At 39.1% G+C, this 12,998-nt stretch overlaps 2 protein-coding genes across 9 annotated transcripts in view; one reads left to right on the top strand and one right to left on the bottom strand.

Moving 5' to 3' along the window:
- The window catches only part of drc3 (dynein regulatory complex subunit 3), a 63,028-nt gene extending 52,174 nt beyond the window's left edge, over positions 1 to 10,854 (bottom strand). Inside the window, exon 1 of the mRNA XM_078558532.1 lies at positions 10,669 to 10,854. The gene's annotated coding sequence lies outside the window, so the exon portion shown is untranslated. The remainder of the gene's footprint in view (positions 1 to 10,668) is intronic.
- Positions 10,855 to 11,083: 229 nt separating this feature from the next.
- tom1l2b (target of myb1 like 2 membrane trafficking protein b) overlaps positions 11,084 to 12,998 on the top strand; it is a 71,959-nt gene continuing 70,044 nt past the window's right edge. For all 8 annotated transcript variants that reach the window (XR_013578951.1, XR_013578950.1, XM_078558527.1 and 5 more), the window contains exon 1: positions 11,084 to 11,190. Coding sequence is in view for 6 of the 8 variants with exons in the window: in XM_078558527.1 (XP_078414653.1) it covers positions 11,139 to 11,190 (52 nt within the window). In the remaining 2 variants the exon portion in view is untranslated. The remainder of the gene's footprint in view (positions 11,191 to 12,998) is intronic.

The following is a 12,998-nucleotide window of genomic DNA, read 5'->3' on the forward strand; positions in this document are numbered from 1 at the left end:
AAATATATACAAAAATGCAAAAAAAGCAGATACTGGCAAAAAAGCTGAAATACTGGCAATATGAAAAATTGCTCAGGTATCTTCTGCCCACAGAAATGAGGACGAGGACAAATCCAATCCAGTCAATTACCAACCCTTCAGTTTACTCTCCATCATCGAAGTGATGGAAGGTGTCAAGCAGCACTTACTCAGCAATAACTTGTTCCGTTTGGTTCCACCAAGGCCACATGGCTTATGACAGACTTGGTCCAAACAATGACAAAAGAGCTGAATTCCAGGTGCGATGAGTATGACTGCATTTGACATCTTGTGACATCAAGGAGCCCTATCAGAATTGAAGTCAATGGGAATCAGGGGGAAAACTCTTCACTGGTCCACCAAGCACAGAGGAAAATGATTGTGTTGTTGGAGACATCTCAGCCCCAGGACATCACCGCAGGAGCTCCTCAGGGTAGTGTCCCAGGCCCAACCATCTTCAGCTGCTTCATCAAAGGTCTACCTTTCAACACAAGGTCAGAAGTGGGGATAAAAGCAAGTGGAAATCTGAAACAAAAACAGAAAATGCTGGAAAAACTCAGCAGGTCTGACAGCATCTGTGGAGTGAGTTTAACAACATTAACGTTTCGAGTCCGTGTGACCCTTCTTCAGAGATATTTGATGATGATTCCTCCATGTTCAGTATATCAGGAAGATATAATAATTTCCATAATGTTATTGAAATTTATTGTAGAGTAATAGTGGGATCTGTGTCTATATCTGTGTGTGTGTGTGTGTGTGTTAATTGAATTAAAGGCAGCTGGTCTGAAGGTTTTGATGTAACAAAAGGTAAGCTAGGTTTGAAATGTTAAGTAGGTAAACGTAGGTGTAAAAGGAACATTTGCATTTTTAAATAAACCAGACTAGGTTGGTTGAAATGTTTCACCTAGCCAGGCGAAGTTAAGAAACAGTGTGTTTATTTTTGCCAAAGATTACTGGTAAAATTGGTACCATGAGAGATTTTTATTATTAGAGAGATAAAGTCCAAAGACATAGTGAAACAATGGGAATTTGCATTCAAAGGGGAAAATGTGTATAAAGGAGAGAAGGCTGTGTGTAAGGGAGGCATTCTAAGATCTAACAAGTGTGGAAAACCTCCAGCATCTAAGCCTCAAGTTGCTGTCTACAAAGAACTGAAGTTAAGAAAACTCACTTTGAATTAGATTGTTCAGGGTATCATGTTTCTTTGCCTGGGCCTTTTAAAATCTGTCTTACAGATGCATTAACGAAAGTGTATCTGGGAGTTAGATTAACTAGGGGATTTAGAAGTTATCATAGTAGTAAATTGTAGATCTATGTGTGTGTACTTAAAGTTATTTCTTTTATTAATACAGGTTTAATTTAATTTTGTAAGAAACCTATAAGGCTTGGTGGTCTTATTACTACTGAATTCAAGACACACATTTTGAAATTTATACAAATTGCAAAACGGTTGTGGCAGTTGTTTCAAGTTTCCCTTTGGGGTTTGAGCAGCTCAGCATTTACAATCTGCTGTGCCATAACAAAGTTGGGGGCTCTTTGCAGGATATATTTGAAATTCCTTCATTGGTTTGGAGTTGGTAAATCTTAAGGTTACGAGTACAAGAAGCACTTTGAATTCAGGAGTTGGTGTGAGGTTTTTGTGAAGTGGTGAGACTGCAATGTGGCTTTGGCAGTTGCTAAGACTTGTCTGGGAATTGAAGTTATAATTTTGGCTGGTTTACAAGATGTAACTAAAGTTAAGTTAATGGAATTGGTGGAAAAGTTACAATTGGGATTACCTGCAGGGATAAGGAAAGCAGATATAATTGAAGGTTTCGCACAGTATTTGAAGTTGGAAGTGATTCCTGACACTAGTAAGTCACAGCTGGAGATAGTGAGACTTCAGTCAGAAATGAAGAGGCTTGAACTTGAACAAGCAAAGGAAATGAATAAACTTGAGCTAGAGGCAGCAGAAAAAGAAAGGGCAGAGAAAGAAAAAAGGAAAAAGAAAGAGAAAGAGCACTTCAAAGGGAGAAAGTGGAAAGGCAGGAGAAAGAAAGGAAGCTGGAATTTGAATTCCAGGCAAAAGAGAAGGAATGAGAAAGGGAATACCAGCTTAAAAGGCTGGAAGTTAAAAAAAAGAGATCTAAGATCCTTAGGAAAGTTCTGATGATGAAAAAACCTTTAACCTAAAACCAAGTGGGGAGATGTTTAAATTTGTACAAGTTCTTCCAAAGTTTGAGGAAAGATGTGGCAGCATTCTTTATTTCATTCGAGAAGATGGCTAAACAGACGAAATGACCACAGGAGGACGGGACATTGTTGTTACAATCCATGTTGGTGGGTAGAGCACGAGGTTTATGCTTCATTATCAGAAGAAATGTCGATGAACTGTGATGTGGTAAAAAGAGCTATTTTGAGTGCATATGAGTTGGTTCCTGAGGCATACAGGCAGAAATTTAGGAATGAGAACACAGCCTGGGCAAACTTATATTTTGAGTTTGAGAGAGTGAAACAAAGTAACTTTGACTGGTGGATTCGGGCATTAAAAATAGAGATGACATATGTAGCTCTAAATTCTTTGGAAGAATTTAAAGATTCAATTTCTTTGGTAGTGAGAACTCATGTGGAGGAACAGAGGGGTCAAACAGTAAGACAAGCAGCAGAGATAGCTGATGATTATGAGTTAGGTCATAGAGCTAAACCTTTTTTTGTCACCCTTTTAAATCAGAGAACGATATAAAGTGGGAAGGTGAAAGGAAGCTGGGTAGTCAGGGAAGAGGAGTAGGTGGAAATTCACAGGAAGTTTTTCCTCAAAATAAAGATGAAGGTGCTGAGGGTAGAGGTGATATTCAAAAATTGACATGTTTTCATTGTAATAAAGCTGGACACACGAAATCTGTGTGTTGGAAATTGCAGGGAAAATCTGTTGGAATTATAGGGGCACAAAAAAGTTCTGGAAGTAAAAGTACTGTGGGTTCTGAGGTTCAGGCACAGGAAAAGCCAGTGGTTTGTGTACAGGCAAAACAGGAAGAATCAGTGATAGGTAAAAAAGTGGGACTGTGTTCACAATTAACCCAAGAGAATTCTGAGGAGCAGGTTGCAGAAATGTTTAAAGATCTTGCATGTGAAGGGAAAGTCTTTCCATGTGTACAGGGTGGAGTAGGTAAAGATGTTAAAATTTTAAGAGACACAGGGGCTAGTCAATCCTTAATGTTGTGGGATAGTGACATTTGTTGTTCAGAGGGAAAACTGCAGGAACAGGTGATAATAAGTGGGGTTCACAGAGATGCTAAACCTATCCCACTGTGGAAGATAAATTTAAAGAGTAAATGGAAAACAGGTGAAGTGATTGTTGGAGTAGTGGAAAAATAACCCATTGCATGGGTTCAGTTTATTCTGGGTAATGATATAGCTGGATCACAGATATGGGTGATGCCTATGGTAGTTGAGCAGCCTGTAGAAATGTTTTCAACTGGACTGTTACAGAGAAAGCATCCTGGATTGTTTCCAGATTGTGTGATAATGAGATCACAGGCTGAAACAGGAAGGCATAGGGAAGCTGTGGAAGTCCAATTAGCTGACACTGTGTTTGATAAGATTGTTCAGGAGGAAAGAACAGAGGAAAATTCAGCTGAAGTGTTTAACTCAAGGCAGTTAGTGGAGTTACAGAAAAATGATTTGCAAATAAAACATTTATATCTGACAGTTTACTCAGAAAGAGAGGCAAAATGTATTCCAGAATGTTATTACCTAATGATAATGTTTTAATGAGAAAATGGAGGCTTTATGATGCTTCAGCAAATGAAAGCCGGAGGGAGGTGCATCAGATTGTAATACCATTTGGATATAGAAATGAGATTCTGAGAATTGCTCATGAAATTCCAATGGGGGGACATTTAGGAGTTTGACACAGGCGAAAATAATAAAACATTTTTTTTGGCCTGGATTGCATAGGGATGTAGTCAAATTCTGTAGAACATGTCACACTTGTCAGGTGATAGGGAAACCACAAGCAGTGATTAAGCTGGTACCTTTAATTCCAATTCCAGCACTTGAAGAACCTTTTTCTAGGGTCATGATTGATTGTGTAGGACCCCCTCCCTAAAACTAAAAGTGGAAATCAGTAATCACTAACAATGATGGATGTGTTTACCAGGTTTCCTGAAGCAATACCTTTGAGAAGCATAACAACAAAGAAGATTGTGGCAGAGTTAACTAAATTTTTTAATAAGATATGGTTTACCTAAGGAAATACAATCAGATGGATTCAAATTTCATGTCACAGCTGTTTAAGGAAGTAATGAACAGTTTGGGGATAAAACAATTTAAGTCAACAGCTTGCCATCCTGAATCACAAGGGGCTTTGGAAAGATGTCATCAAACTCTAAACCTATGATGAGGGTGTATACTCCTCCCAGGATTGGGAAAGGGAAATTCCATTCTTGATATTTGCTATTAGGAATGCTCCTAATGCATCAACTGGTTTTAGTCCTTTTGAACTAGTTTATGGTCAATAGGTAAGGGGACCACTGAAATTGATTCATGAGAAATTGGTGGGTCAAAATTTAGAAACTACTCTCCTGGGTAATGTATCAAACTTGAGAGAGAGATTGGACAGAGCATGTGAGTTGGCTTGGGAACATTTAAAGATATCACAGCAAGTGATGAAAGTGAAGGCAGACAGGAAAGCTACAGTTAGTAGTTTTGTTGCTGGGGAGAAAGTATTAGTTATGTTACCAGTACTGGGTGACTTGTTAAAGGCAAGGTTTAGTGGGCCTTACAGGAATGAAAAAAACTTGAGTGAAGTAGATATTTAATAAATACTCCAGATAGAAGAAAGAAGCAGAGGGCGTGTCATGTAAGTATGCTTAAAAAGTACTTTGACAAGGAAGGGGACCAACAGGAAGTATTAGTGGTGGTAGATAATGAGAAAGAAGTAGAAATGCAGGATTCTGAAATTGATTTTTCTCTAATCAAATTGGATAATGAGGGGGTACTTGAAAATTTAAATGTAATATCAAGACAAGTGTCAAAGTGATTTGGAGAAGCTACACAAAGATATTTGTGGAAATAAGTTGGGAAGGACAAATTTAGCTACACATGATGTATGTGTAAAAGTTTAATCTTCGCTAAGGTAACATCCTTATAGATTAAGTCCAGCAAAGTTATCACAAGTACAGAAAGAAATTGAATTCCTGCTTCAAAATGATATCATTGAGTCTAGTTGCAGTAACTGGAGTTCGCCTATTGTGCTGATACCGAAACTGGATAGAACACAAAGACTGTGCATGGACTATCGAAAGGTGAATGTGGTGACAAAAGTGGATTCATATCCTATACCACAGTTGGAAGATTATGTTGAGAAAGTGGGACAATCAAAATTTATCACAAAGATTGATTTGCTAAAAGAATATTGGCAAGTATTATTATTGGAGAGAGCAAAGGTGATATCGGCTTTTGTGACACTAGATGGACTACATCAGTTTAAAATAATTTCATTTGGTATGAAAAATGCACCTGCAACATTTCAAAGACTCTCAAAGTAATTGAAGGTTTGAGCAATTGTGCTGTGTATATTGACGACTTGATAGTTTTCAGTCAGACGTGAGAGGAGCATTTACAACATCTGGAAGAATTATTTACTCGATTACAGGAAGCTAGTTTGGTTTTGAATTTGGCTAAAAGTGAATTTGCAAAAGTGCAAGTTAGGTATCAAGGCCATACCATTGGGCATGGTAAGGTGGCTCCGAGAGATGTGAAAGTCAAGGCTTTCATGGATTTCCCCGTGCCTACAACAAAATGAGAAGTTTTGAGATTTCTGGGCACAAGTGGGTTTTATCAGAAATTTGTACCAAATTTTAGCAGCGTGGTTGCTCCATTGACTGAACTATTAAAAAAGAACAAGAAGTTTGAATGGACATAAGAGTATCAGAAGGCATTTGACAGTTTGAAAACTGTATTACCTATGACGCCAGTTTTGGCAGTACCCAATTATGCCAAGCAATTTAAGTTGGCCGTTGATGCAAGTGATATAGGCATTGGGGCCGTATTGTTACATGAAGGTTACACTGGAATTGAAAAACCAATAGGGTATTTTTCACGGAAGTTGAATGTACAACAGAGAAGATATTCAACGATCGAAAAGGAGACATTGGGTTTAGTGTTAGCGTTGCAGCATTTTGAGATTTATGTTGCAAACAATTAGTCAGAAACAACTGTTTATACAGACCATAATCCTTTAAAACTTCTGGACAAATTTTGAGACAGAAGTGCAAGGCTATTCAGGTGGAGTTTATTACAGCAGCTATTTAATCTACAGATTATACATGTGACGGGGCGAGAAAATCTGCTTGCAGATGCATTGTGAAGAGTTTGAATCTTAAAGGGAAAATTGGGCATTTAAAAACCTGGACACTGGACTGGAATGACTTCTATTGATATCAAGGATTTGTGCATATATTATGTTAATGTGTGCATTTGGTAATGTATTAGTGTAACAAGTACAGGAGGTAATGTAAGGTGGGTTCAGAAAATTAAGCCATCTTTTTAAATTATGACAGTTCATTTTTTAATAAGGAGGGGGATGTCAGGAAGATATAATAATTTTCATAATATTATTGGAATTTATTGTAGAGTAATAGTGGTTTCTATGTGTGTGTGTGTGTGTGTCTTAATTGAATTAAAGGCAGCTAGTCTGAAGGCTTTGATGTAACAGAAGATAAACTAGGTTAAGTAGGTAAACATAGGTGTAAAGGGAACAATTACATTTTTAAATAAACCAGACTAGATTGATTTCAAAGGAGGGGAGAAATGTTTCACCTAGCCAGGCGAAGTTAAGAAACAGTGTGTTTATTTTTCCCAAAGATTACTGGTAAAATTGATACTATGAGAGATTTTTATTATTAGGGATAAAGCCCAGAGACATAGTGAAACAATGGGAATTTGCCTTCAAAAGGGAAAATATCTATAAAGGAGAGAAGGCTGTGTGTAAGGGAAGCATTTTAAAATCTTACAAATATGAAAAACCTCCAGCATCTAAGCCTGAAGCTGCTATTTATAAAGAACTGAAGTTAAGAAAACTCACTTAGAATTGGATTGTTTAGGGTATCGTGTTTCTTTGCCTGGGTCTTTTAAAATCTATGTCTTCCTGTTGCCTTAACAAAAGTGTAACTGGGAGTTAGATTAACTAGGGGATTTAGAAGTTATCATAGTAGTAAATTGTAGATCTATGTGTGTACTTAAAATCATTTCTTCTATAAATGAAGGTTTAATTTGGTTTTGTAAGAAACCTATAAGACTCAGTGGTCTTATTACTACTGAATTCAAGGCATGCATCTTCAAATTTATACAAATTGCAAAACAGTTGCGGCAGTTGTTTCAAGTTTCCCTTTGGGATTTGAGCAGCTCAGCATTTACCATCAACTGTGCCATAACAAGTACCATTCACAACTCCTCAGATACCGAAGCAGTCCATGCCCGCATGCAGCAACACCTGGACAGCGTTCAGCCTTGGGCTAAAATGAACATTTGCACCACAGAAATGCCAGGCAATGATCAACAAGAGAGAATCTAATCATCTCCCCATGACATTCAAAAGCACAGAATTGTTACAGCAGAGGAGGCCATTCGGCCCATCAAGGCTTTCCGAGTGAGCAATTCCACTGCCCTCTCCCTGTAACCATGCACCTTCTTCCTTTTCAGATATTAATCCAATTCTCTTTTAAATACCTAGATTGAACCTGCCTCCACCACACTATCATTCAGCACATTCCAGATCTTACGCACTTACTGCGTGAAAATGTTTCTCTACACATCTTCATTGTTTCTTTTAAATGGCGTTAAATCGGTGCTCTCTTGTTCTTGATTCTTCCACCAGTGGGAACAGTTTCTCCCTATCTACTCTGTTCAGATCCTCATGATTTTGAATACCTCTTTCAAATCTCCTCTCAACCTTCTCTTATCCAAGGAAAACATCCCAACTCCTTCAATCTATTTACATGACTGAAGTTTGTCATCCCTGGAATATTCTCATAAATCTTTTCTGCATTCTCTCTAATGCCTTCACATCTCCACCTGCCAAATATTATCATTTGTGTCTATTTTTGTTAGTTTTTCAATGCTTTACTCAGTTGTCATCATTGCTCAAGTCTAAACTGAGAAAAACATATTGCTTCAAATAGAAGTGGCTCTGCAATACAAACAATTTATAATTTACCATTGGTTATATCAAAACCCACACCAACAGAAATTTTGAAATAATAAATATTGGTTTCAAGATTGGGCCCTCGACTGCTCAGGGCATTCTCCAGTCTATTTCTATTTGGGAGCAATTCAGAAACCAGCAAAACAGAACCATCTTTCAGAATTCTTTAGATTCTGGAAAGGTTCCTGTGGACTGGAAAGTAGCAAATGTAACCCCACTATTTAAGAAGCGGGGGAGGGGGGGGGAGAATGGAGAACTACAGATCAGTTAGTTTGACGTCAGTAGTAGGGAAAATGTTAGAATCTATTAAGGATGTAATAACTGGACATTTAAAAAGGAATGGTAAAATTGGCAGAGACAACATGACAAACTTGTTGGAGTTTAACTGCATTACCATCACTGAATCTCCCACCATCAATATTCTGGGGGTCACCCTTGACCAGAAGCAGAACTGGCCCAGCCATATAAATACTGTCGCTACAAGAGCAGGTCAGAGGCTGGGAATTTTGTGATAAGTAATTCATGCCCTGAATCCCCAAAGCTTGTCCACCATCCACAAGGCACAAATCAGGAGTGTGATGGAATACTCTCCACTTGCCTGGATGAGTGCAACTCCAGCAAGGCTCATGAAGCTTGACACCATCCAGCTCGAAGCAGCTTGTTTGATTAGCAGCCCATCCACCACCTTAAACATTCACTCCTTCCTCCAGTGGTGCACAATGGCAGCAGTGTGTAAAATCAACAAGATACACTGCAGCAACTTGTTAAGGCTCCTTTGACAGGACTTTCCAATCACATGATCTTTACCACTTAGAAGAGTAAGGGTAGCAGACGCACGACAATTCCACCATCAGCAAGCTCCAAGTTACATACTATCCTGACTTGAAAGTATATCACTGCTGCTTCACTGTCACTGGGGTCAAAATCCTGGAATTCCCAGACTAACACCACTGCAGGTGTGCCCACACCACATGAACTGCAGAGGCTCACCACCACCTTGTCAAAGGTAATTAGGGATGGGCAGTAAATACTGAACTTGCCAGCGATGCTCACATTCCATGAACAGATGGAAAAAAAGGGAGATACAATGAACAGCCAGGGGTAACAAAACAGTTAAGAGTTACAAAAATATCAAAATGAAGGCAAACATATTTTACAAGCATATTATAAATAAAAGGTGTATGTGGGTCCCTTGAAAACTGATAAGTGATATTGTCAATGAAAATAAGGTTGTATTGGTTGAATAATTACTTTGTATCACTATTTAGTCAGGCAAAAGTTCAACATACTGGACACCCCAAGGAAATTAATATTGAATCAGGGGATCACCAAAATTAATGTAAGCAAAACCACCACAAATGAAGAAAATAATGCCACTAAAGATTGGCAAACCCCCAAGGACCAGATGGTTTCCATGACAGGATTTTAAAAGTAGGTGAGAACATTGTAAGCACCCCAAGTATAATTCTCCAAAGCTCTCTCAATTTGGGAACCATGTCTTTCGATTGGAAAATGTGCATGTCACTCTGCTATTTAAGAAAGGTGAGAGAGAAACTAGGGAATTATAGACCAGTCAACCAGCTCTCATCAAAAAATGGCTAGAGTCTTTATTTAAGAATAGAGTGACAGAACAACTTGAAAATTTTTAGCTGATCAGAGAGCTAGCTTGGATTTGTAAAGGGTTAGTGATCCAAAGCTGGGTCTGGTGACGAATGCAGCGTGGCCCACTCGGACCAGAGTCCGGGGAGCAGGATCTGGCATGTGCTCAGGGAGGTGGTCAGCAAGCGTATGGGGAAGGGGAGGGGCCTGATAGGCCTTTGTGGGGAGGCGGGGGCAGAGGGGGTTTGGGAAAGGCCCTGGTTGAATGGGGATGTAGTCAGAGTGGGGAAGGATGAGTCCTGGGAGGGGAAGGGCGGTGGGGGTCTAGGTAGGGAAAGAGGTGGCCTGTGAGGGGAAAGGGGGGCCTGATGAGGTCTGGAGGAGAGGAAGGGGCAGTTGTAATAATCTGGGTAGGCCATTCCCCTAACCTCATACAGAATCCTGCCCCACCACTACCATTCCCCAGGTCCCTTCAGAAATCCCCCCACCCTGCCCCACTTCAGAGGTCTGGTCTGGCCCTCCCACCCCAGTCTCTTCAGTATCCCCCCATCCCATTCCTCAGGTCTGGTAAACACCCACCCCACTCTGGCGAAGTGTCCCTTCCCCCAGAGTTTGTCACTATCTCCTCAGGGGTGTTTCGAAGACATTCCTAACACATTCTCGCCGTTCTCTGGGAGTATCCTGCCCGTGACCGAGTTCCCAGTAAAGCAATTGCTTCGGGAGTCTGGTGTCAAATATATGAAATACATCTCCCGCCCAACTGAGCTGGTTTTGAGTGATTAACGTCCACCGACGGACCTGAAAGTCGAAAAGTTAATAGAAATAACTGCCATTTATAATCTGTTAGAGGTAAAACCAACATTTACCTTCTCAGTTCTTTTCGTTTCTATCTGTCTGGAATTAGCCACCTCTTGTATATTCCTTTCGTGCACCTCGTTGCGTCCAGCTTCACCCGGTTGCTAGGATAAACATCACGTGTCCTCGGTCTCCCCTCCCCCTCCCCGCAGCATCATCAGATAGATTTCGCATCGGTTTAATTAGTAACTGCTTTTAGTATCATGTATTAAAGGAAAATAAAAAAAAACACGCTTCTTAGTGGCGAGGAGGTGGGCAAAATAATTATCCAAAGGTAAGGGCGAACTAACTTGATAAAAGATTTGACGGACATGCCGATTAACCAATAATTGTATGGAATAGTGTGAAGAAACCGAAAGTGAGAGGATTTCTAGCCAATCAGCGTGAAGGAGGGCTGGGCACATGCTCATGCTGTCAAGCTAGGTTGAGGCGAAGTTGACGTCACCCGCATGCATTGGATATTTGAGGGGGAAGCGTCAAGATGGAGTTCTTCATTGGGAACCCGTACAGTACTCCTGTAGGACAGTGTATAGGTGAGCACTTCACACCGTATAGCCAATCTTAACACATATAGTCTATCTCGCTTTATTACCGTTCACTTTATTCCAGGTGTCTAATAAGTATTTTTGTTGTTTTAAAATCGATCTCATAAGGGTGCCGTGTCATTTGGTTTGCTGCAGGGTCTTCTTAGGTTTAGTTTCTATCTTTTTAAAAATAACAAGGAAAACTATCATTTAAGCTATTAAAAAGAGTGTTTTGTGGGAAATATTGTTTCAAGGTGATGTATGGTTTAAGGGTGGAGGTTTCCGCCGCCCAAAAATATTTGTTTACATTTCTGCAATGTCATTCGAAAGCTATACGGCCCAAGGTGAATTTATTTATTTATTTATTTATTTATTAATTATTTTACAAATGGATATATTCACTTACTTATGCAATCAGATTGCCCTTGCCGCCTTGGCCTTGTTTGTAACTGCTTGTGCCTGACACCAGCTTGAACCGTTTGTGTCAATGCATCCCTTTCGTTGTTTTTATTTTATTCTAATAATGTCGGCTTTGTGGCAACAAAAAGAAGGCATAATTTGTCATTTTAGAAACTGAATGTAAATACTTAACCGAGATTAGAATTGGAATTTGTGATTCGTTCACTCCTAGTTTTGATGCAAAATGTTTTGTTGGATGACGCACGCGTATGCATGATTTGACTGGAAAAAACCTAAAGAGCAAATCCAAAGAGCTCGAAGCAAAGATGACTACCCATCACTGTGATCTGTTTTGGCTGTTGCTCAGAAGTACCACCAATTTGCCAAGTGAGCTTTATGTAGACTCATTAAGTATATATTTTTTCCTTTCCCCAAAATTGAAGTATTAAAATCTATTAAGTAGTGCAAAAATGATAATTTCCTGTATTTTTATAATTAGGTAGCTGATGTAAACAAGGGCTTAAAAGGATATGCATATTTTCGTTCTTGATGTGATGTTTGTTTTTAAATGAAAATTGTGTGTCCAAATTAAGGGTTCGCGTGCTACTGCTGTTTTGGGCTGGGTAAGACTTTTAAAAATAAAGCCACCTTTTCCTTTAAGCTTAATTTTTTTGTTCTTGGTCTTCGTCTGCTGTGCACCATACCTAATTGGAATTTAAGCATGCTAATTTGCTGAAGTATAGCTTAGCAGCGATCCAGTAGAAAAAACAACCATTTGAAAGGCTGCAATTTCAACCAACCGTGTTATGTTTATTTTGTAGCTGCCATTTTTTCGTCCTAGTTAATGAATATATAGCTACGTAAATAAAGGTAAACAAAATTTAATTCTTAGTAATTTTATATTTGCCTATAAATAATATTGCTTGAAATAAAAAAGGAATCTTTTCTGCTTAAAGCATAAGTTCACCCAATATTCAGCATTAATTGCCATTAAACTGGCAACCATCTTCAGAGACAACAGAATTGCTGATTTGAGAAATGGGAAACTGGTGGAGTTTGTGGAAGAGCTGATCTTCAAAGTTTGAAGTTGTTTTCTCGTGGCAGTGCATAGATTGCCCTATACTTGATCTTGGATCCTTTGAGGTTGTGTAGCTGGCTCATATAAGCTTGATCTTAGCACTGGATACTAGAATGAACTCTATTATCTAGCAGTGACATTTAAGTTTGTTTACCCGAGTACAAAAGTTTACTAAAAAAAAAAACCCAAGAAAGCTCTGAAATGTCTCAAACCCATGAAAGTAATTAAGCGGAATTTGATCTAGCATCTTCCACATTGAACAGTTGCATTGATATTTTACATGGCATCTTCGTGACTCCCAACAGGGAAGTGCTGTAGAAAGTATTTGATCATCTGCCTA

The sequence above is a fragment of the Cetorhinus maximus genome, chromosome 15, assembly GCF_964194155.1.
Source record: "Cetorhinus maximus chromosome 15, sCetMax3.hap1.1, whole genome shotgun sequence".
Taxonomy (NCBI): Eukaryota; Metazoa; Chordata; class Chondrichthyes; order Lamniformes; family Cetorhinidae; genus Cetorhinus; species Cetorhinus maximus.